Source organism: Lolium rigidum, unplaced genomic scaffold (genome assembly GCF_022539505.1).
Source record: "Lolium rigidum isolate FL_2022 unplaced genomic scaffold, APGP_CSIRO_Lrig_0.1 contig_19763_1, whole genome shotgun sequence".
Taxonomy (NCBI): domain Eukaryota; kingdom Viridiplantae; phylum Streptophyta; class Magnoliopsida; order Poales; family Poaceae; genus Lolium; species Lolium rigidum.
Window position 1 is genome coordinate 238,381 of NW_025899946.1, and position 23,160 is coordinate 261,540.

General features: G+C 48.6%; 4 protein-coding genes across 5 annotated transcripts; 1 reads left to right on the forward strand and 3 right to left on the reverse strand.

Moving 5' to 3' along the window:
• Nucleotides 1–7,142: 7,142 nt before the first annotated feature.
• LOC124680538 (ATP-dependent zinc metalloprotease FTSH 4, mitochondrial-like) lies at nt 7,143–9,323 on the reverse strand. Of its 2 annotated transcripts, none has more exons than XM_047215586.1 (5): nt 9,211–9,323; nt 8,621–9,087; nt 8,370–8,519; nt 8,043–8,265; nt 7,143–7,960 (listed from the first exon to the last, which is right to left on the reverse strand). In XM_047215586.1, coding segments are annotated over exons 3-5 (984 nt in total). In that variant the 5' UTR covers nt 8,372–8,519; nt 8,621–9,087; nt 9,211–9,323; the 3' UTR covers nt 7,143–7,201. The 2 variants fall into 2 exon arrangements, with proteins under 2 accessions (XP_047071542.1, XP_047071541.1); XM_047215585.1 differs by having other exon boundaries at nt 8,349–8,519.
• Nucleotides 9,324–11,640: 2,317 nt separating this feature from the next.
• LOC124680544 (carbonyl reductase [NADPH] 2) lies at nt 11,641–12,810 on the forward strand. The gene is made up of 4 exons (XM_047215594.1): nt 11,641–11,749; nt 11,830–12,035; nt 12,189–12,418; nt 12,532–12,810. The coding sequence occupies exons 1-4, from the start codon at nt 11,643–11,645 to the stop codon at nt 12,808–12,810; spliced, it is 822 nt and encodes a 273-aa protein (XP_047071550.1). The 5' UTR covers nt 11,641–11,642.
• Nucleotides 12,811–13,016: 206 nt separating this feature from the next.
• On the reverse strand, nt 13,017–16,549 carry LOC124680543 (S-adenosylmethionine carrier 1, chloroplastic/mitochondrial-like). The gene is made up of 11 exons (XM_047215593.1): nt 16,452–16,549; nt 16,288–16,370; nt 15,536–15,612; nt 15,225–15,315; nt 14,956–15,009; nt 14,787–14,882; nt 14,480–14,569; nt 14,018–14,069; nt 13,818–13,879; nt 13,646–13,726; nt 13,017–13,423 (listed from the first exon to the last, which is right to left on the reverse strand). The coding sequence occupies exons 1-11, from the start codon at nt 16,504–16,506 to the stop codon at nt 13,298–13,300; spliced, it is 867 nt and encodes a 288-aa protein (XP_047071549.1). The 5' UTR covers nt 16,507–16,549; the 3' UTR covers nt 13,017–13,297.
• A 4,805-nt stretch (nt 16,550–21,354) lies between these two features.
• Nucleotides 21,355–23,116, reverse strand: LOC124680546 (uncharacterized protein At4g15970-like). Its single transcript, XM_047215596.1, has 2 exons — nt 22,661–23,116; nt 21,355–22,378 (listed from the first exon to the last, which is right to left on the reverse strand). Exons 1-2 carry the CDS (start codon nt 22,985–22,987, stop codon nt 21,524–21,526), a joined length of 1,182 nt encoding a protein of 393 aa, XP_047071552.1. The 5' UTR covers nt 22,988–23,116; the 3' UTR covers nt 21,355–21,523.
• Between the last annotated feature and the right edge of the window lie 44 nt (nt 23,117–23,160).

Genomic DNA, 23,160 nt, shown 5'->3' on the forward strand with positions numbered 1-23,160 from the left:
CCGTTTTGCGAGGCTCGATGTGTGGCGCCGATTCCACGGGCGCCACACTAGCATGTGTGGCGCCGATGCCACGGGCGCCACACATAGAGGCTCGCGAAAACGGCTAAGGACTTATCGTCCGGAGCCCCTGGATGTTTTGGTCCCAATAGTTAATATAAGTTGGCATGTGTGGCGCCGACGCCACGGGCGCCACACTAGCACTTGTGGCGCCAGTGTGAAGGGCGCCACACATGGATTTGTGTTGAAAACATGAAAAATCCTACCAAAGTCCAACAGTTACGAGTACAACATTGGACACAACAAGTAGCAATTTCATGACATACACATATAACACTTCATAGGTCACATTGTACCACGTAGATTCAAACAACAAGTAGCATTACAGACCATGGTTCGAAATGACATAGGGTTCACAAATCGATACTTATGAATATAGAGTTCAGAACAACACGTAGCACATCCTAGTAGCGTCCTCGACGTGCCGTCCTCGTGGGCTGCTTCCGGACGGCCATCCTCTTCGTCCGCTGCCTTGGCTGTTGTTGCTGCTGCTCCTGCTGCTGCTCCTCCTGCTGCTCCTGCTCCTGCTCCTCCTCCTCCTCCTCCTCCTCCTCATCTGAAGAGAACGGCTCGTCGTTCCTCATCCTTGACATAGCTGATCTCCGCGGCCGCTCGTCATCCTCCTCAGTGACAACCTTCTTTCCTCGGTTGACATAATCTTCCGGAGTGTACCGGTTTGGAGCCTTGCCCCTTGGCTTCAACTGGTAAGCTGACCGTTGCTTGGAGGTACGCTTCGGAAGTATGCCTTGACTCAGAATTAGGTCGTCCTCAGGAGGAATCTTCACAAATATGAACACATGAGATTACAAAAGTTGAAATTAGTTAGAACATGTTGAGATTACAAAATAGTCCATACATGTTCTTCAGAAGAGGAGGATGTAGGGATTTCGCCTTCGCGGCAACCTAGCAAGTTCGCTAACCGCCGCATCTTTCGTGCGGTGTTCTGCGTCATGGAACTCACGGTTACAAAGCCACCGTAACATAATTGCGTACATTCAAAGTTGGTGATCATACCTTAATGAAATTCCGCAACGGTCCGACAGGCTTTTCATCTCTCGTGGCTCTGCTCCCACACAACCTCGCACTCCTCGGCTGTTTTCTGGATCTCCTCCCGCTGTGACAAACATAGCATACACAATTTAAGCGAGCACATGGCAATCTAGATGATGTACTAGTTAGTGAGAGAATCCATTACCACGAAGTTCAGCTCGGAAGCAATAGAAGTCGATCTTCCTCTACGAGCAAAAGCGTCGTGCTGGCTTTGCCCAACCTCATCGAACTGGATGGGGTCGTCCAAGATCTCCTCACGATACGCGCGCTTCACTAACTCGATACGCGTGTTCTGATGGAACCACTCGAGGTAGTTGTTGAAAGCGGTGAAGTCATGAGGCACAATCTGCTCAGGGCCAGCATTCCGTGCCGCTTCCAAGCAGTGTTGGAACGCTGCGATGTGGCCGCTATGATGGATCGGCCAATTTGTGATCTTCCTCTGCCGCTGCCTATCAAGCCTGCAAGAATCAACAAGTTAGTTTGTACCTCTTCTATCAAGAATCTTCCATCGCATGATTCCGAAGTTTACCCGTGAAGCGCCTTGTCCGTGTCTTGCCACATTGGTGGGCACTCCTGATACAGCCCAAACTGTCTCATCACTCTTTGCGGCTGGTGGTGTTCAACAAGCCACATGCATATGAGTGGGCAGCGCATACGCCAGAACCGCGCCTCCTCCGTGCACTTATGGTTGAGGTCAGCCATCCCCGCGCCAATACGGTAGTAGCTACCATATGGCTGCCATTCCACCTGCAGCATACAATTATTTAGTACATGCCAGTAGAATCAATCAAAACTAGGATTGCAACTCCGCAGTGATCGGTTACCTGCTCAGCGGTAAGAGTGTCCAACTCCGCAGTGTACTGCCTGTACATGACCATTGGATCGCTCGTCATCTCCGAGACATTGTCCCAAAGGTATGCCCAAGTGGGCTCCCGATCAGGAAAGTGAGGGAAATGAGGCCATGGCGTCTCCTTGAGTACCCTGGGACGCCCAACTGATAGGCGGTCCCAGCTCCATACGGAAAGTAGGAGCATGCATCCACCAATACCGCCGCTCCCGGCTCTTGCTCCCGGTCCTGCGACAAGCTTCGTCCAACTGCGTACATAAGATATTTGGTTACTACTTTGTGTAGCGCACTACTATAGGAAAATAGTACATAGAACAAATCATCACCTGCCGGTAGAGGTAGGCAAGTGCCGCTGTTCCCCAACTCCACCGGTCGTCCAACACCGTAAGCGCCTTCAGCCAACACCAATGGGCCAGCTTACCCCCACCGTCGGAAAGAGAGTCCCGGAAATCATGTACCATAAGTACACGCGGGCGTACGTCCTCCGAGTGTCCTCGTCGGCCTCTATCGGGCATTCTCCAAAGTTAGTCCTGATCCATTCGAAAGACGCGCCGGCGGGAACTCTCCGCTTTGGATTTTCCGGCGCCGGAGGAGCCCCGCCAATAAGCCCCTCCATCCGCTGGCGCCACCCATCAGAAGCTGTGTTTATACACAGTGGCTCGCCTTGAATAGGTAGTGCAAGGATCATGGAAACATCCTGGAGAGTAGGGGCCATCTCGCCGGCCCTCAAGTGGAAGGTGTGAGTCTCCGGCCTCCACCGGTCGACAAGGGCGGTGAGTGCCGAGGGGTTCATGTGTGGCCCCCCACGGCTTACAAGGGATATGAACGACATAAGACCGGTAGGCCGGATGAACTCCGTGTACCTCTCGTCATAAGGTATATCCGATGTGCCATGGTAACGAATCTTCAAAGGGTGAAGATCCGTTTCCCTCTCCGTCATATGAACAGCCCGGTGCTCCCTGTCGTACTCTTCATCCAGGGCCGGCCCATAGGCCGGGCAAACAGTGCGACCGCACTGGGCCCAGTGAGCCAGGGGCCCCGGCCCAGTTAGTAGTTCTACTATTAGTAGTTGAAATTTCCGTTTTTTAATTCTCTAAATAAGGTTAAAAGCCCATGTGTAGCCCACGCTTGCCCACCCAGATCAGCACGTACGGGAACGCAATCACCGACCGATCGATCGATTCTGCTTGAGTGCTTGGCTTCTCTGCCTGTCTATTCTCTCGATCGCTACCAATAGTCAGAGGATACGTCTCATCTCCTCGACTGCTCCTCCCCAAATTCCTAAAAGGGCGCCTAGGCCACTGTTCCTTACCCACGACTGCGGCCATTAATGGAGGCCAAAGTGCAGCTCCAAGCCAAATAATAAATGACTCTAATTATCTGATATGGCAAGTTCATGTGTTAAAGCCATTTCTTTTTTCGGGATTGTTTAGCAGATATATGTGTTATTCTCAACTTATACTAAAAGATGGAACGTGTTGCTTAACCATATTCCAAGTTAATCAAGAACAGTTTATCAAATAGTCGGTGTGTGAGTCCAATAAAAAGTGCTAAACCACTTAGATTTAAAGCTCCCGAACTAAGGGTTGCTTCGTCTGAGCAAGGTAAAATTGTGATCACGCCAGGTCAAAGTATGACACAAAAACTTTATTTGATGGGCTTGCTAAATTTGAGTTTTAACTTGAAATAAAAAGTGTTAAAGCTATATATAAGATTTCAAGATCCTGAACTAAGGGTTGCTTTGTCCGAGGTAGGTAAAATTCGTGATGACGCCAAGTCAAGAGTGGCACAAAAAAATTATTTGATGTGAATGCGATTGGTAAATTTGAGTTTTAACTTTTAACTTGAAATATAATGCTTTGATAGTTTGTGTGTTTGTGTGAATAAGGGCCCCTTTCTGTCATTTTGCACCAGGGCCCCTAAAAAGTATGGGCCGGCCCTGTCTTCATCCAGAAGCCACACCATCCTACATGTTTACACAACCATGTTATGAGTCATTCCACTAACAAAAATGAGCAACACATACATGAGAATATCCAAATACACGAGAGTTCATATCCAAATACATCACACATATGAATTTCGTAAGACATACCATTCCTAGGCACATAATAGACATATGTAAGACAATAGAATGCATTTGCTAAGCTCCAATTTTGTCTTTCACCACATACATACATAAGGTTCCGTACACACATACATTCATATCTAGGGATAGAACACCATATGAGTTATTCCTACAAATACACATTCATGAAATTTGATGCCTAGGGTTCCTCCACAAATCTAGGATACATACATTCAACACTTACATACCCATTTCAACACATACATAGCCATTCCAAACATCTTTGGATACAATGCATACAATCTAACAAAATTTAACATCTATGGTTCAAACACATGCATACAATCTATGGTTTCAACAAATCTATGGTTCAAATCTATGGTTCAACACACATGCATACAAATCTATGGTTCAAACACAACCAACATTTCCAATCTAGGATGAATCGAAGGGGAACGAATTAAACCGGAGCAAATCTTGGATGAATCGAAGGGGAACGAAGGGGAATACCTTGAGGATTGTATGGGGATGGATTTGGCCGGCCAGATCTGTCCAATCCGTGGAGGATTTGGTGGGGGGCGGCGGTTGGAGGAGAGAAAGAGAGGAGAGAAAGAAGAGAAAGAGAGGGTCGGGCTGGGCGCGGGCGCGGGCGCCACACTTAAGTGGATGTGTGGCGCCCGTGGCATCGGCGCCACACATGCTAGTGTGGCGCCCGTGGCATCGGCGCCACACATCGAGCCTCGCAAAACGGCTAAGTCCCAGAGGAATTGTCTCACAGTATGTTTTGGGGGATTACAAGTGCATGTGTGGCGCCGTTGGGAGCGGCGCCACACATGCTGCCACGTCGGATGGGCGCACCAGCTCAGCGTCGATGGCGCCACGTCGGCTGGGTGTGTGGCGCCGGCAGGAGGGGAGCCACATGGGCATGTGTGACGCCCGTGGGAGGGGCGCCACACAAAAGGGTTAGATTGGTGAAATAGTTTCGCCGGAGGGTCAGTCTGTGCTTTTCTTCCACTTTTGGGTTATTTTTGTGTAAATCGCCTCCAAACCGTACCCTAGTGATTCTCAAAAAATAAAAATCTTTCCAAACCCTAGTCTCCTGCGGGCCGCCTGCACGACTAAATGTCGTGGGTGCTGCGATCGTTTCTCAGTCGGCCACACAAGCTCTTCTCCCGTCTCCGGCCGGTCGGCCGCCGTGTGATCCACAGCAGCAACGGCTCACAAGGATACGCCTCCAACGCGGAGACGAAACGTCATCTATACGTGGTGCTGGATGACCACGAGGACGGGTACCGCATCCACAAGCTGGACCTGGACGCCGACCAGGACGGCGGCGGCGGCGACGCGCGCGTCCTGCCGGATCCTCCGGTCCTCCGCGTGGCGGTCGCGACGGTTACCGAGCACGCGCAGTTCGCCGGCGTGGGCAGCAGCATCATAGCGAGAGGGGCGAGCCTCGGCACGGAGTGTTGGAACGACTACTGCAGCGTTCGGCAGTTGTTCGTCTACGACACGGAGACGGCGGAGATTGAGGTGACGCATCACCAGCCAAGAGGATACAGAGAGGAAGGCCACAAGGCGGCCGTGGCAGTCGGGGGCAGGCTGTACGTGCTTGGCAACGACGAGCGCAAGCCGGTGTGGAGGTCGTACCAGCGGAACGGCGGTGCGCACGTGCACTGCCGGGATCCACATTCTGTGTTTGGCACCGGGTGGTCCTCCTGGGAGCCAGTGGGCTACTGCTCGCGGTGGTCGTGCAGGCAGCAGTGCTGGAATGCGGCGACGCCCCCGTTCTTGGCGAAGGACGTCACGGCCTACGCCGCGGCGGCGCACGAGCCTGCGCAGGCCGAGCACGAGATCGTCGTGTCCGTGAGTGCCACGTTCGACGGGGACGGCAATGGACTGGGCGCCGGTACCTTCTCTTTCAGTACGGCGAGCCTCGAGTGGACGCGGTGCGGCGACTGGCAGATGCCGGTCCATGGCCTCGCCCACCACGATGAAGGGCTGGACACGTGGGTTGGGCTCCACGCCGTGCACCACAGCAGGGACATGGATCGTCCTCGCGTGACCGTGACGGACGGGCGCCTCTGCGCCGGCCAGATCACGGCCACCCCCACGGATTGGAAGGTCAGCAGGGAGAAGCTGTTCCGGCTCGACGAGGACGTTGCGGCTGGCTGGAGGCACCTCGATGCCAAGCTGGTGCCCATGACGCCGCACCATGGCGGCGGCGAGTACTGCCTGATGGAGCGCCTGGTGCCGTCAAAGGGGGACAAGGAGGATGAGTGCTTGGGTGACGGTGACGACAAGAACAAGTTCTTTTGTGAGTGGTTGCCCGAGGAGGAAGAGTGTCTCCTCCGGCTGACCGCTTTCCGCGTCGAGCGGGGACATGACGGCGAGCCTGTGGCGACGGCTCGGCGCGCGGCACGCTCCTACAGATTGTGCAGATACAACAAGTTTTTTGATGCTCAAGTGTTCTGGATGTAATGCGCATTTGAAGGCTTGGTTGAGTTCATGCAGTACCTTGGCTTGTGATTCTAATTTCAGTTTCAGGAATTCCAACTTTCACAATGATTTTTCAAGTTTAAGTCCTCTTCGATGTGACATTTTATTTTTTGGAGTATATTACTGTATGAAGATGCTTGGACAGTTAGAGGAGTATGAACATTAGCTAATCACGTGAGTTTGATTTATTTGATTGCGTCACGGGAAAAGCAAAGATACATTCAGAATGTCCTATTAATTGTAGTCCAAAGGATTACTTAGGAAAAATTCTTACAAACACTCCGGAAGCATTCCAATCCTTCCCGTAAAAATCCTTTTAATAGAAGAGGCCCTTGAACTGGTTTCCAAAATTATAGCTGTAAACTGTATTCACATATCCTTCTGCCCAGTCAGTCACATAGATAAATCTTGGGTTATATTCATATTTGAGACGGAAAGTAGTGAGCTTTTACTGATTCAGAAAACAGTATGGGGAAGTACAAACAACGTGCACTCTCTTCAGGCTTGAGAAACAAAAGTCACAGCAATCGGGATGGTAGTACCGTACATTTCTTTTACATTGGCGTGCCGTGTGCATGCAACAATAAAAGAATAAAAGAAGAAAAATGTTTTTTTAGGACAAAACTGTTTTGCCTGTCCAATGGTAGGACAAAGAATCTGTTCCCTGATTCTGCTAGACCCATTTATTTACTAGGCGGAACTAGCTTCTTGATCTGATCTCCAGTGAGAGTTCCATGCTCAAGGAGGGCATCAGCTAGCACGTGAAGCTCCCTACTGTGCGCCGTGACAATCTTTTTCGCGTTGTTGTAAGCCTTGGCCAGTAATTCTTTCACCTCCTCGTCGACCAGGGCTGTTGTATACCCGCTCAAAGCTGCCATTTTCTCACCATCACCATTGCCATAGGAAACAAGACCAATCTGCTGACTCATACAATACTTGGTGACCATGTCTGTCGCTAACTTAGTTGCCTCGCTTAGATCAGACAGGGCACCAGAAGTCACCTCGTTGTCCCCAAATATAAGCTCCTCAGCCACTTTACCTCCCATGAGGATATCCAATTTTGCCAACATCTTTTTCCTTGAGACTTTATACGCATCTTCTTCCTCTGGCAGCTGCATCACCATGCCAAGAGTGTTGCCTCTCGGGACAATGGTAGCCTTGTGGATAGGGCGAGCACCATCCGTGTGCAAAGCAACAAGTGCCCTACCTCCCTCGTGGTACGCAGTCATCTTCCTGCATTTATCAGGTATAACAGCTGATTTGCGCTCGCTACCCATCATGATCTTGTCCTTGGCGTATTCAACATGATCCATCATAACAGCTTCTGCCCCATCTTTGGCAGCCTTAAGAGCAGCAACGTTCACCAAGTTTGTAAGGTCTGCACCTGAGAATCCCGGTGTCCCCCTCGCAATGGCAATCAGATCCACACCCCTGGATTTGACCTAATAAAGGAATCATAGAGAAAGGTCAAGTCTTGCACTGAAGACTACAAAGACACTTTATCTTTCTAGACAGAGTATGTACCTTTGACATACAAGCCTCGAGGATCTGCCGCCGGCCCTCGATATCTGGATTAGGAACCTGAACATGGCAGTCAAAACGACCGGGTCTAATAGCGGCTTTATCTAGTGACTGCATGAGGTTGGTCGCAGCGAGAACGATGATCCCTTCATTCTGTTCGAAGCCATCCATTTCAACAAGCAGCTGATTCAGTGTCTGCCTCTCTGTCTTTGTATCACCTGCATTCCTGTGCCCAGCAATGGCATCAATCTCATCGATGAATATTATGCAAGGAGATCGCTTTTTTGCTGCACTGAAGAGCTCCCTCACTCTTTTAGCCCCAACACCCACATAAATCTCCTCGAATTCACTGCCGCTGCACGTTTAGAACGGTACGCCTGCTTCGCCGGCCACAGCCCTTGCCAACATGGTCTTTCCTGTGCCAGGTGGGCCAGCAAGCAGAACACCCTTTGGAAGCTTGCCACCAAGGCTTGTGAAACTCTGCAAAGCACGTAAGACTAGGGTAACAAGTCCATGTCAAGGAAGAATTATTATTGAATAAAATGAAATCACCTGCAGGTTGATGGCAGTGCCACACTCACGTTGGGATCACGTAGGTACTGAACTATGTCCTCAAGCTCAGCTTTGGCTTCATCAACACCCTTCACATCACTGAATTTTGTGCTTGAAACCGTAGGTACTTTCCATTCTTCAGACTCGGGATCTTCTTCCGAATCTTCAGGTTCAGGATCTTCTTCCCAATCTTCAGGATCAAGATCTTCTTCCAAATATTCAGGCTGAAGATCATCTTTGGAATCCTCAGGCTTGGGAACTTCTTCCAAATCTTCTGACTTGGGAACTTCCAGATTCTTCATTAACTGATTAAGAGCTTCAGACTTAGGTACTTCCAGATTCTTCATCAACTGATTAACAGCATAGTAGGCAGCGGCAGTAACTATAAGGCCTCCAGAGGTACGCAGAAGCTCCTTCTTAAGTAGATCTTTCTCTACTATGAAATAGGGTGCAGTTTTAGTACCAAGTCCTTCCTCCTTTGCTGCATTTGAAATTCCTGCATAGAGAATAGAACTCATTCGTGCACATAAAAGTGTTCAAGACAAACTGCCTGCATGTCGTTTATGGGGAAAAAAGCAATACACTAATCACTGAACGAGACAAAAGAAAAGGCGGCTACCTCGATAATTGGCCCTCTGACCAGCAAAGCTTGACGGGTACCTCTGCTGTACCAGATTTCTAAGCACACTACCTGCACCAATTGAGCACCAAGCAACACTGATTTCCTCAATTGCAACCGTCAACAAAAAAAAACGGTGTAGTATGACATAGAGTGGTAGTAAGAACTAGCAAATCCGTCTAACTGACATAGAGTGCTAAGCACTATTGGCAGTAGCTGATTAACTATCCCCCTTAAGCCCATAGTTCACGTGTGCGATGGAGAGAAGAGTAGCCAGATATATTACCAGCGCCACTAGTTGTATTTGCAGCAGGTGCCCTGAAAGAAGCCGCCGCAGCTGCTACCTCATTGTAACTTACGGCCGATCTATGCTTTGTACTAGTAATATATGTGGCAGCCTGTGTGAGACGAACGCATACAAGAGTTAATCCAACCGTTGTACTACAAGAGTTAATCTGCAGCGCACAGTGCTTTGCAGTTTCAGACCGATAAGCATCAAGTAAAGAGAAAGTAGAAATATAATAGTCCTTGGTGTTGAATAACCTCCTCATCAACTTGAGGAACAAAGCACTGAAAATCATACTGGAAAAAAATAACATAGCGACCTTGGAGAGTGCGCGGCGGCAGGCCATGATGAACAGGAACTGGAGATTGGTCTGAGCCTCGGAATCGCTGAAACTAATATAGTCTGCTATTATTATGTGTGTTTCTCGGCACGAACCTTAATTTCTGGATCGCATGTTTTTGTACATATAAAATTCATATGTGTAGTATCGTGTATGGACTTGCTACTACTGCTAAGGCAAGGCATGCAAATGTTGTATCAGGACTCTAGCAGTAGTAATCGATTACGGCTGAAGAATACCAAAATAGGACGAGGATTTTATACTATACAAAGAACAAGGTTTCAGTTAAATGGGCTTAGCCCATTCAACGGACTGGGTTTACCTGCGGCGAAGCTTCTCGGTGATAGAATCATGGTCACGCTGTAGCAGATGCCGCTGGGTGCAGCCGGCGAGGAGCGGAGCAGAGTAGGACGACGAGCTTGGTCCCGGACGTAGCAGAGGTTGCCTCCCCAAACCAACGCCGACGGACCGGATCTGGGCTGTGCCACATCGCGGTGTCCCGGTCCAGCACGGCGGGCGGCTCCCGGGCCGGCCGTCCCAAGCAGTGCTCCGCCGCTCCTCGTCGAGCCCATCGCCGACGCTAGCCTGCTCGCCCTCCGCCGTTTGGCTTGGCTGCGCGCCGGATCGGTGCAGCGCACGGACCGTGTGGACAGCGTACGCGCTTGGAGCGGTGGCGCTGGGTCGCCGGTGTGGGGGTGTGGCCATCACCTTCAGCTTCGTCAGTGTTAGTTCTTCTTTGGCATTTCCTCGAACAATTCCGGTGCGTAGTGCACCAGAGATTGCGGGACATGCATGTTACAGTCCCACGGCTGGTTGGTTGAATTCTTGCACTATGAATCAGGCGATGATTTTTCAAATTTAAATCCTCACTTCGCAGTAATATGTATGCCAATATCATTCTCTTGCGTCTTCGGCACAGTACCATAGCGAGTTGAAATTTCACCAAACTCTACTTTGTAGCGGAGTAAGCTGTAAAATTCACCTCTACGAGGCCTCGTTTACTTCTCTCGGACCGGATGAGCGGGCTGCCCATGGCTAGATGTACTCGACATTAGAGGTGTAAACGGACTGGATCAAATTTTACCGTACCAAATTTTATATCATATTTTTTCAACAGATTTGAAGCACATTGGATAATAATGGGGATTCGAATACGGACATACGAGACCATGGATTCGAAATGGGAATGGAACGGATTCGTTGCGGAAAAATTAATCGGATATGTTTAGGTTGGAAAACCATATGATAAAATTTTAATTGTTAAAATAAGTGTAACAAATAACACATATAATAAATAATGTAATACAATAGTGTGAATAATTATATAACATAATTACATGAATAAAATAGATTTAATGGATTGAATAATGCAAACACACAAGTAAGGATAACACCGACACATGCTTAATAATGGTGAATTAGTGCTAGGAGGAACTAGACACTAAATGATAATATAGTAAAAGCGGGACCTCGGCGTGAGAATTCCAGAAATTCGTTCCTGACACATGCTTAATAATGAGTATCATAACAAATCCGGCATTTATATTCGCTGAAGTGACTATATAAGTGAGTTATTGTTAACAGACAAACTCGTCAACTCACTACCTACTAAATATGTCATATTAGCTGTGATATTTCGGATAAAAATCGGATACTCAGATAAAAACCATCAAGTAATCATAAATAATTCACCTGTTCGGCACAGTGACGCACTCGACAGTACTACCATCACTGGAGTAGAAATGATGACGCTGCGTGCGTGCCGCCAAGGGGGAGAACCACCCGAATCGGAGAAGGGAAAGTGGAATGGGTGACGCCGCCGCCTACGCGAAGCGGGTGCTGCTCACCTGCAACGGCGACGGCGACGCCGTCTCGCGGGGGGTCGCCACCAGCCTCGCCAGGCACGGCTGCAGGTACCGCCTCCGCCCAACTCGCCGCCCGTTCCCCTCGCCTTCTCGTTCGGTTCTGATCCCGCGCCACCACGCGCGCACAGGCTGGTTCTTGTGGGCGACGAGGGCGCCCTGGCCGCCACGGCGGAGGAGGCGCGGCGCTGTGCCGGCGGAGGAGCGGCGGCCGTCGCGGTGTTGGGTCTGGACTTCGAGGCCTGCGACGAGGCGGCGGCCGGCGCGGCGGTGGAGGCGGCGTGGCGCTGCTTCGGGGACGGCCTCGACGCCCTGGTGAACTGCTGCTCCTACGAGGGTAAGAACTGACACTGTGATGGTGCCCATGCCCAAGCCTAAATGATTCTTCAGTATTTTCATTTAATCTTTCAGTCAGCTACAGCTCGTATCACCACTAATTTCACTACTGATCCCCTTTCAACCATGCAAATTTCCTTGGCTTCATGAGCAGGGGAAGTGCAAGATTGCCTGAACATAACTGAAGACGAGTACAAGAAGACCATGAAAATCAATGTAACCACACCATGGTTTCTCATCAAGGCGATCGCAAAGAAGTTCCGGGACGCTCAATCCGGTGGATCTATTGTGTGCTTAACTCAGATCATCGGTGCCGAGAGAGGATTGTACCCAGGGGCTGCGGCATACGGCACAAGTTTAGGCGCCATTCATCAGATGGTCAGAGTAAGTCTTCTTGCCTGCTGCCAGTACTAACAGGAAGCTTGAATGCTCATGGTTGCTAAACAAATAGACACGCTATCTATCTAGAATGCTTAATGTGCATCATTTTCATTCAGTTGTCGGCAATGGAGCTGGGCAAGCACAAGATCAGGGTGAACGCCGTCTGCCGTGGCCTGCACCTGCACGACAAGTTCCCGGTCTCTGTGGGGGAGGGGGAGGCCGAGAGGTCGACTGGGGAGGTGATGCCGTTGCAGCGATGGTTGGACCCGGAGAAGGACCTGGCGTCAACAGTGTTGTACTTGATCAGCAACGACTCCCGCTTCATGACGGGCACCACCATCTACGTCGACGGGGCGCAGTCCATCGTGCGGCCGCGCATGCGTTCCTTCATGTAGGTCAATCAGCACTGGGGTTGGTTGGTCATGTCCGGATTTTACTTCTGATCTATGTTGTTCATGGAAAGGAGCATTGGTTTGTGCAAAGAGCAAGTGTTGGACAACCAGTCCGTGTGATAATTAAGCAGTGTTTAATTTGTGCAACGAGCAAGTGTTTAATCAGTTAATTGGTTAGTCTGTGTGATGATCAAACATGCAGTGCATAATTTGTGCAAAGAGAAGTGTGATAATTAACCGCCCGTGATAGTTAAGCAGTGTTTAATCACGGTATAGACTCAAAATAAAAATTGACAAAGACTACAATGTACAAGAGTAGCACAGGAGGTCCCTCTCAGATAAGAAAAACAAACTGAAACTGATCGTGTGGCCTATGGTTCTGAAAGATGAAACGCAACCCCAGCAGATAAACTCTGAGCAAAACTTGAGGTGAAATGAAGGGTCATTCTGTTGAGCAAGTCAGCAAAGGATGCACAATTTGTTGGTTGTTTCACTCATCCTTGTCGGTCGTGGCCTTGCAGCTGCTCCTCTCGGTGAGCATGGACTTGGTCTTCTCCAGCACACCAAAGAAGATGGACCCACCGATGCCGATCCACAGCACCCGTGGCTCGATGCCCTGCCAACATTGTCAAATTCAGAAGAATGCAATGCAAAAGACCGTGACCAACCTATATCATATGATTGCAAGTCAGGTTTAAAAACTATTGGATGATTAACTGAAGATTTTTATTAGTATCAGCTCGTCCAATAATTTTTCAAGAGTTTTAAACTCTTTTCTCACAAATAAATAAAAAATAAAATGTTATATGCTTATATGCTTATATCTCTGGTACTGTACCCTCAAGAATGCCTTGGGACCTTCCTCTCTCAAGATTGTTTGAGCACAGCTTACAATTCCAGAGTATTGCTTTGTTTGCCCCTGCAATTGGAAGTTAAAACCAAGATAAATATGAAATATCCAAAAGAGGGTTTCAGTGTGGAATGTTTTATCAGAAGGACAAATGATCCACCTGAACCATCAACCTTGTCTTCAGAACATCGAGGGGCGTCGTTATAGCGCCAGTAATTGCACCTAGCGGAAACGAGGCACACAGTGTAAGATATCATCTTGGTACAAAGAGGGGATACAAGAGCAGGAAAAGGGAGAAGCCAAATACTGTAGAAGAAAAAAATGTAAGTTGGAAAATCATATTAAGAAGTTAGGTTTTACCGGCAAAAGCACCAATGAGTGCATTCTCTGGATCATTCAGCTCCCTCTTTGCCTGGACAGATCATTGAAATGTTCAGTTACAGTTCAAGTTAGACAAAAGTTAAGTGATGCTCAGTGAGGAACTTTTTATTATACAAATGCTCTGTGAGCACGGAACATCAAGCTAAATCAGAATTATACCTGGATATATTTAATAAAAACAGCATGCAAAAACTCATCTTACATACATCAATGCATCAAACGCAATGTGGTGACAACGAAACTATAATGGCCCTGATCTATGCCATATTATTTAAATGAACAACAATCATGAAGGTATCCAATTTGGGAAGATGTAAATAATCAATCCAGTACCGAAACTGAAAATGTTTAAGGCATATAAACAAGAGAGTACTGCATGGGTGTAGCTCAGCAGTATGAATAATAGATATATTATCTCAGAAATGGTAGACTTTGAAGTACCACAAGCTTGTAACCAATTCGAAGTTGCTCGTATATGCAGAACTGAATGGCATCGAACGGAAGATCTCGAAGTAAAAATGAACCATACCCCTGTACACCAAAATAAACTATTGTTGGAACAGATAAGATAATGAGGTGTATCGTACAACCACAAAAGTTCAACAGTAACTAAATAATTATCCATTTTAAGGCGTGATAAATGGAATCAAATCACTATATTTTTCTTAAAATATGAAATAGCAAGGAAAAGTAAAACTTATATCAGTTAAAATATTGTTCGCAAAGTAAGAGCTCAGAAGGTACATACAGCATAAAGACCTTTAAATCCCTCCTTGGCAACTATCATACGAACAGCATTAGGCGCAGTACTGAATTGACCAGTTTGCATCCTTTGTTTGACCACCTGTATGCAATGCAATATATTTTCGATGAAAAATGACATTTAATGTGCAGAAATTTTTACGAAAAATACATACCTCTGTGGGGACACGAATGAGAGAAGCAGCAAACCCTCCAACAGCCCCTGCAGTCTGTACGATCCTCATTCAGAAAACAAAGCTGACATAAACCAACATGCTTAAGGGAGTAAGAATCCATTAAGATGCTGTACAGTAGCGTTATTTACGTTTTAGCATTATAAGGGCCAACGACAAGCTTGCTGGTGTAAGTTTGACAAAGTAAAAAAAGACAATGTGCCTTGCTTTAATCAGTAAGCTAGTTCGACCTAAAGTGTGTGTGGACTTACAAGATGAGCAACAGCACTCAAATTATCAGGAAACACATCCAGTAGTTTCCGTTTAGTTGGTTCATATATTCCCACGAACAGAGCAGAAGCCCTGCAATAATAATTTAGAAATTAGATTTAGTAAATCAGAGCAACATATATGGGAGGCAATTTTCCAGTAGTTTCATCTAATTGTATGAAGCAAAATTGAAGCCATGAATAACGGATACGCAAGTTTTATGAAAAGAAATCGTGATGCAAAGGGGATGCAATATCAAGACTGAAGAGAGTGCGTGCACTAAGTCTAACTGTCTAACATGCTCTAGACTCACGGGAGAACACCGACAAGATTTCCGCCTAATCCAGAATACAGGCCTTTCCATTGAATTTGACTTCCAGCTCGAGCAGCCTGCCCATATAAGAAATCAAGTCAGATAAAACGTGCATGCTGGAATCCTGCATTCTCTGTAAGACATGAACATTTAAAACAGTAAGATTTCTCAGAGTGACACTAGATGGTACATATGAAAAATGATACTGCCACCCTTAAATTAAAATTGGTGGAAATTGGAGGCACACATAATATGATAATAAATATGTTAGCAAGCCAAAGTACATTCAGGATTCTTATCCACTTACCCTGATGTGTGCACTGGATACAAGTCCTTACAAGAGCAATTGTTCACTGAGAAACTGACTTTGCCTAACATATAAGAATAAGGGGCCTCAAGCCATTCACATAAATGAAGTGCATTTTTTTGTATTAAGAAGGAGAATTAGTCATGGGCATTTCATAGAGAACTTGGATTTGTGTCAGTTTCAGACCTGGCACCCAATGCAGGTAATTACTGCACTTTGTGGTACTGTCAGGCATTTGCATCTCTAACCAAGTCAGCATGCAACTCTTGGGCACTTCAACATAAAACTAAATCTTACTAGAACTTGGGAGTGGGTTCCGGGGTATAAATGTCTGGTCATTACAACCGAGCAAAATCAAATACCACAAGCAACTCCAACTATCCATACAAGAGTTGACTGCACATCTTCTTCAGGCTAAAAAAAAGTGGGTAGAGAAGTGATTCACCTGGAGCCTGGTCTTGATGGTGTCGATGGGGTACAGAGCCGTCTCCACCACGACGCCGGCGGTCCCTCCGGCTATGACGCCCTCTGCGAGCAGATAAAGCAGTACACGGAATCAGTTCCCTTCGTCGGGTGAGAGGGGAGGAGGATTGGGGGAGTTCGACGCACCGCAGAGGACCTGGAGGAAATTGAACGGCTTCTCTTCTCCGCCGCCGCCGCCCATGGCTTGGCTGGTGTCTCTCCCCGCCGCCAAGAACGCGCCACTATGCGGGGAACAGAAGCTGGAGTCAGGTGAAATCTTTGCGGGCGCAGGGGAGGCCCGCTGAGAAGTAGCTAGAAACGAAAATCTGCGGGAGGGAGAGAAGATTCGTACCTGAGGAGGGGAGGGCAGGGGAGGAGGATGCAGTGGATTGAGGAGGAAGAAGAAGGGGAGAAGGGTTTTAAGCCTAGCTTTCGGGATTGGGTCGCAAGCTAAGCTAAATACCGGATTAATTACTGCGAGCGGGCTTTCTTAGTCGACAGGGTCCAAATGGGCCAATTGCCACGTACCAGGCCCAAATCTCGTCCAAACTTCGTAACCCGTGTGCTCTAGTGAGTAGTGAAGCCCCCGAGCCTGTTGGCGCCGCAGTTCCAACCCATCCCCTCTTCTATCTTGCTCTGTCTTCCAACTTGTAGGAATTAAAACGGTTCGAAGGATTTTGCTCATACAATATTCTTTACATAGTTTTTCGGATTCGAATAGAAGCGGACATTGATCGATTTTCGATTCGAATGCAGATATACCTGCGGTTTCAAATCAGAAATGTGGCGGACTCGAACTGGAAACAAAAAAAAAATCGGATTTATGTTCTCTCAGTAGATAGTTATAGTTTTTGCAAACCTTGAGAGAGGTTAGTCTTATGTAGTTAAGAAAAGCGAGACACAATACGGTAAAGTTGAACCATTGATAGAAATTTAGAGCTAAACATGATCGCTAAATGAATTTGGTAACTCGATAACTACTAACCTTGCAAGATTGGCTTTGGCTTTTGACTGAAAAATCGGATTATCTTGTTTAAAATCTTCGAATTATCCTAATTTAAATTTTAGATAATCCATATCTGTATGCTTATTTGTTGTACCATATCATATACCGTTTCCGGAGCACCACCTCAAAATCGGATATCCTTATCCACCGAAATTTTTCAGAATCGTATATGGATACCTTAAAATGAATTGCCGATTTCGATGCGAAAATTATCCTATCTGTTTACACCCCACCTAGGTGTGACTTGTGACTTGGGAGACTGACATTAGAGCATCTCCACCGGCGGCTCCCAAATAGTCGCCGGAAGGGGCACCGACACTGCTGTATGGGGGGCGCCGGCAGTGCATCCTCCATTTGGGGACGCTGTTCCCACACCGGCGCCTTCCAAACGGCGGCCCCCAATTTTTTTTTCTTTTTACAATATTTTGAAACAACATATCAATCATATTTTATTCATACAATCACACAAATAGAATTAAATTATTCATACAATCAATCAAACAAATAGTACTTAAATTATTCATACAATCAATCAAACAAATAGTACTTAGATTATTCATACAACCCAACAAACAAATAGTAGTTAAATTATTCATACATGCAAACAAATAGAAATAAAATCATGCATTGTTGGTGGCTCCTCTCCTCGCCCACAAATACGCAGCTAGATCCTCCTTGAGCTGTGCATGGATACCTGCATCTCGAATTTCATTGTGCATATGAAGAAAAGAAGCAAATTATTGGAGTACATGCTCTACTCAGCTAGTGGCCCTTGATAATCAAATGGATGATCATCCTGCACAGGTGCGTCGCGCTCGCTCTCAACGATCATGTTGTGGATGATCACACATGGGTTCATCACCTCCCACATCTGAGCCTCAGACCAAGTGAGAGCAGGGTACCTCACAATGGCGAAACGCTGCTGAAGCACCCCAAAAGCACGCTCAACATCCTTGCGTGTTGCTTCCTGGCATGTTGCAAAATAGGCTTCCATCTCGTTTGATGGAGAGGGAATTGTCTTCACAAATGTAGCATACGCCGGGTAGATACCATCAGCTAGATAGTACCCCTTGTTGTATGTGTGGCCGTTTACCTCAAAGTTCAAGGCAGAAGCTTGTCCCTCAGCTAGCCTGACAAACACCGGAGAGCGCTGCAACATGTTGATATCATTGTTTGTTCCTGCCATGCCAATAAATGCATGTCAAATCCAAAGCTCATGGTCTGCCACCCCCTCAAGAATGACACTGCACTCACCAGTATGCGCCTTGTAAAATGGTAATTCTTCCTTCCCAATGCATACAGTCAATGCTTTCGAGCATCCCAGGAAACCCTCTTGCTGCATTCTTTTGCAGGATCCAAGCTGTATCATCTTGTCTTGGTGCTCTCAAATAGTCTTTAGAAAACACCGCTATGACGACTTGGCAGAACCTGTAGAAAGTCTCTGTACATGTCGACTCTGCCATCCGTAGGTAGTCATTGGTTGTATCTGGAGGAGCTCCGTATGCAAGACATCGTATTGCAGCAGTGCACTTCTGAATTGAGGTGAAGCCCCACAAACCCGTGCAATCTTTCTTGGCCATGAAGTACTTGTCGTACTCCTTGACGCCGTGGACAATCTTCAAGAACAGCTCCTTGTTCATCCTAAACGGCGCCAAAATTCCTTCCGCGAATGAGTCGCGTCGTCGTTGAAGTAGTCGGCGTTAAGCAGCATTGCGTCAGCTTCACGATGCCGGTTGATGTTCCTCCTCTTGCCTGGCTTTGAGCCGCCGCGCCGAGGCACGATGAAGAAAGGCTGGCGAACGCGCAGCATGTTCGTCAGAATCAGCTGATGTTGTTGCCGCCGAACAGCCTGAGCGTTCTGCTCCTCCGTGAACATCTGCACCATCATCTCGTCATCGCTGTCCATCGCGACAATCGGACAAACACCTTGCGGGCGGGGCGATACTATCGCGGTGGCGGTGAGCTCTGTTCCGGGCGAAACAGCGGCCGCCGGTCTAGGGGGTGGCGGCCGTGTCGATGCACAGCGGTTCCTAGACAGTCGGCGGTGTCTATTGCAAGCAGGGTGTAAGAGCAAGATCTATATCCCTTGTTTTGTGTGTTTGTTAACAACACTCGAACAATTCTAACCGTGCACAAAGTTTGTCATTGATAGGTTTGCAAGGTGTACGGTGCCCTCGCCGGACACATTATGATCAGAAGACCGAAGCGTAGTTCTTAGGCTTTCTGGTTTTGTGTGTGTGTCGCGAGGTAACATGGTAGGAGAGGAAAAGAGGAAAAAGCTGTTTTAGCCATAGCGGTAATACCGGTACCAAGAGCGATAGTACCGCTACCTCTACTGGTACCGCTCTGAGATACCGCTCTGAGGATTGCACACGAGATTTTCCCACAGAACGAGTTACGGTACCTTTACGGTACCTCGAGCGGTAGTACCGCCTGCAAACGGTAGTACCGCCCACGGTACCGCTCAAGTACCGTAACACGTTACGGCAGTACCGCTCTGGTACCGCTTCGGTACCGCTTTGGATACAGTAAGGTCTGGACCCTATTGCGGTACCTCAAGCGGTACCGCGAGCGGTAGTACCGCTATGTGTCCACGTGGACAAGTTCTGTGGGGATTCGAACTCAGAGCGCTAGTACCGCTTCCCAGAAGCGGTAGTACCGCTTAGGCAAAAACAACACATAACGGTTGGATTTGGAGGAACCTATAAAAAGGCCCCTTCTTCCCCAGCTCGTTTTCAGCTCTTCTCTCTCCCTCTCCTCCATTGTTGCTGAGCTCAAACTTAGTGGATCTCCCTCCCTACCCAATCAATCTTGCTCATACTTTGAGGAGTGGTGGAGGAGACCCCGATCTATCGTTCTACCGAGAGAAATTTCACCAATTCGTGGTAGTCCTTAGTGGATCTTGGTGGTAGAGTTCCTATGGTGGAATCTTGGAAGAAGTGCATCCATGGAGGCTAGCTTGGTGTTGTACTAGCTCCATGGGTTGTTGGGAGCCTCCTTGTGGTGTGGAGCTTGCCCCAACCTTGTGAAGGAATCACCGCCTCGACCGGTGCCTTAGTGGAGAAGGGGGAGCACCTTCGTGGAGCTCTCTTGAGGAAGAAGGAGAGGCCTTCCTTCGTGGTGTGGCCGTCTAGCCTCTTGTGTGAGGCTAGCACCTCCTCAATGCAGACGTACTCCCTTTTGTGGGAGGAACTGCGGGAAACAAACCTCGCCTCGTCTCCGCGCCTCCGGTTGTCCCGTTCCTTACTCTTACTATCTTGTGTGATTCCTTTGCTTGTTGTACTTGTCTAGGATCATTGTAGGAACACCGCCATCGCTAAAGCTATCATCGTTATCTTCCGTTGCACTAAAAATTGAAAAAGATTAAAATTGCGTAGCGCCCATTCACCCCCCCTCTTGTTCGCTACGATCCATTCACAGGGGCACGGCAGCGACGGCGACGGTGGTGATCTATAGGGGTGGGAGTCGGCTCGGGCGTGTGTAGGGGTGGGAGTCGGCTCGGGCGTGTGTCTGGCTGCCAGGCGGAGCCCACGCTTGTTTTTAGACGTGCCGCGAGGTGCCGGCGCGCCCGATTCACGCCCTTGGCGAAGGGTCCGGCACGGGGATTGCCGGCGATTCTATTGGGCTCGAAATTGGCCGGCGCCATTTGGGGCGCATCGGTGCGAACCCAAAATGCTATCGGGGCCGCTATGTGGGGCGCCGGTGGAGATGCTCTTATTATTCTAATAAAAATGTGGAGCTGATATGGTGGGCCCGATTGAATCCCAACTTCTTACATTCTTCTTAACATAACAAGACTTATTTATTATTTACTTAACGGATAGCCTAATTCCAAGTCAAGTGACGTTATTCTGTATTTTAGTACATTAATATTTTTTCACTGAAGCCCACTTGCAATACAAAAACTCAGTTGCAACACCTTTTTATGCCTTGATCAGAGCCTTTAAAAAGCCATTTGCATTCCGTCAACTAACACGAAATCCACGACGCAAATCGAACAGCTGCCGAGGAGCTGGTTAAGCTCTAACTTTCCAAAACTGAGAATTAGTAAATCGGATATTTAAATTAAATACAGTATTTTTCTGCAATATACTCCATATCACACACGTATACCAACATATACCCTATCATATAAACTTGACAAAAAATTGCTAGATCAAGCCAATCGATCCGTAGCAACTACCAGCAGGAACCTTCCCCTGCAGCTGCACATTCACTTGATGCAGGCGCCGGGCACAGTCCACTTGGCCCGGTGCTTCTCCCAGTGCGGCAACCGGGTATAATTCTTCCAATCATCCAGCACGGTCCTCAGATCCCTCATCTTGTTCTTCAACCCAACGCAGCAATTCGCGTGCATCGTCACAATCTTCCCCAGATCCTTCCCGTAGCTACAGAACCCGCCGACGTGCGCCGGGTCCAGGTACCGCAGCCGGAGCCCGAGCTTCGCCACCAGCTGCTTCTTGATCATGTTGAACACCGGCTGCTCGTTGGCGCCCGGGTACTTCCCCCTGGAGTCGTGCCATAGTCTGGTCATGGCGATCGTCCGAGCGTTCGGCTTCACGTGGAAGAAGCCCGTGTTGGGGAAGTTGCTGAGCCTGTCCGGGTCGCCGAAGTAGACGTCGGAGGAGACGGTCATGTCGGCGTACGCCGTCACGTGCTTGAACGGGTCGCGGAACCACATGATGTCGACGTCGGTGAAGAGGAACCCGTAGCCGAGCTCGAGGATCCGGCGCTGAAGCTTGACTTTGCTCCAGACCAGCTCCAGCCATTCTTTCGAGCCAAAGAACTTGGCGGAGGTGAAGTTGATGTTGAGGCCCGGCATGGTGTAGTGGTAGCAGTGGCGGTGCACGGCCTGGCACCGGGCGTGCGCGGCCGGGTCCATGGCGACGACGAGCACGTGCGGGAGGAGCCGGGACGTGCCGTCGCCGATGCGGAAGCTCTCGAGGAAGAGGTCGAGCAGGGAGCCTGGCGCCGCCCACGCCTGGTTCACGCACGTGATGATCACCGTCCGGTCGTCCGTCGCCGCCCGTGCCACCGCCGCCGCTAGCCCCCGGAACTCCTCCGCTTCCTGCTCCATCACCAGTTTTACTGTTTTTATTAGACACCTGCCGGTCTGAGCGGATTTGCCGTTAAGTCTACAACGAATTAACGACATCTAACGAACAACAAACATCACTCACTGCTCGTACTAATAGTAAGTTGGATCAACAAAGAGGTTGGGTTGGTTAAGTTCAGTGGCAATCCGTGACTAGTTGGTCAAATATAGCTGGAAAAAAGCATCCTGAATTTGCCATGCATGGAAAAAAGCTAGTAAAAGAAAAGGATAGAAAGCTGAATGAGTTGAACGAACCTCTTCTTCGTGATCTGCGATGGGAAGATGACTTGCACGAGTCCTAGTTGAATTGGCCTTCAGCGTGGCGTTAGCATGATGAACATGATGGCCTTCTCCTGCAACCACAACCGGAGCCTGATGATCAGTAAGTCCTGCTGTGCCGTTGAGACGGCGGTGGTCTAATGATCTCCACCCGGAGAACTGGCCGTGCGTCCTGGCGCGGCTGAGCCCCGCCGCCGGTGCCCGGTACTGGACGAGCATGACGACGGTGAGGGCCGCGGCGGCTCCGAGGACGAAAGATGCCGCCTGCCGTGCCGTGGCCTCCGCGACCATGGCCTTCCCCATCGCAGATCGCTAGCTACCAAAACGATGGTGTGTGTCCTGGCTCGTGATGCTAGAGCACTGGTAGTACTACTAGCGAAGTACACTGATCACACGACCCATACATGTATCAATGATGAATGTATGATAGAATTAGCTAGGCAGGGACTAAATGGAGTGTAGGAGGTGCTGGGGGC

Coding starts and splice junctions, on each gene's coding strand:
- LOC124680538 (XM_047215585.1), bottom strand. CDS start 8,371: ATGTGGGTGTTGGGGCTAAAAGA. Junction 8,266..8,348: donor TGGGTGTTGGGGCTAAAAGA/GTGAGGGAGCTC, acceptor TGCTGGGCACAG/GAATGCAGGTGATACAAAGA. Junction 7,961..8,042: donor TCGAGGCTTGTATGTCAAAG/GTACATACTCTG, acceptor TTCCTTTATTAG/GTCAAATCCAGGGGTGTGGA.
- LOC124680544 (XM_047215594.1), top strand. CDS start 11,643: ATGGGTGACGCCGCCGCCTACGCGAAGCGGGTGCTGCTCACCTGCAAC. Junction 11,750..11,829: donor CTCGCCAGGCACGGCTGCAG/GTACCGCCTCCG, acceptor ACGCGCGCACAG/GCTGGTTCTTGTGGGCGACG. Junction 12,419..12,531: donor CCATTCATCAGATGGTCAGA/GTAAGTCTTCTT, acceptor ATTTTCATTCAG/TTGTCGGCAATGGAGCTGGG.
- LOC124680543 (XM_047215593.1), bottom strand. CDS start 16,506: ATGGGCGGCGGCGGCGGAGAAGAGAAGCCGTTCAATTTCCTCCAGGTC. Junction 14,570..14,786: donor GATTTAAAGGTCTTTATGCT/GTATGTACCTTC, acceptor TTTGGTGTACAG/GGGTATGGTTCATTTTTACT. Junction 13,880..14,017: donor ACTCATTGGTGCTTTTGCCG/GTAAAACCTAAC, acceptor CGTTTCCGCTAG/GTGCAATTACTGGCGCTATA.
- LOC124680546 (XM_047215596.1), bottom strand. CDS start 22,987: ATGGGGAAGGCCATGGTCGCGGAGGCCACGGCACGGCAGGCGGCATCT. Junction 22,379..22,660: donor TCGCAGATCACGAAGAAGAG/GTTCGTTCAACT, acceptor GTGATGGAGCAG/GAAGCGGAGGAGTTCCGGGG.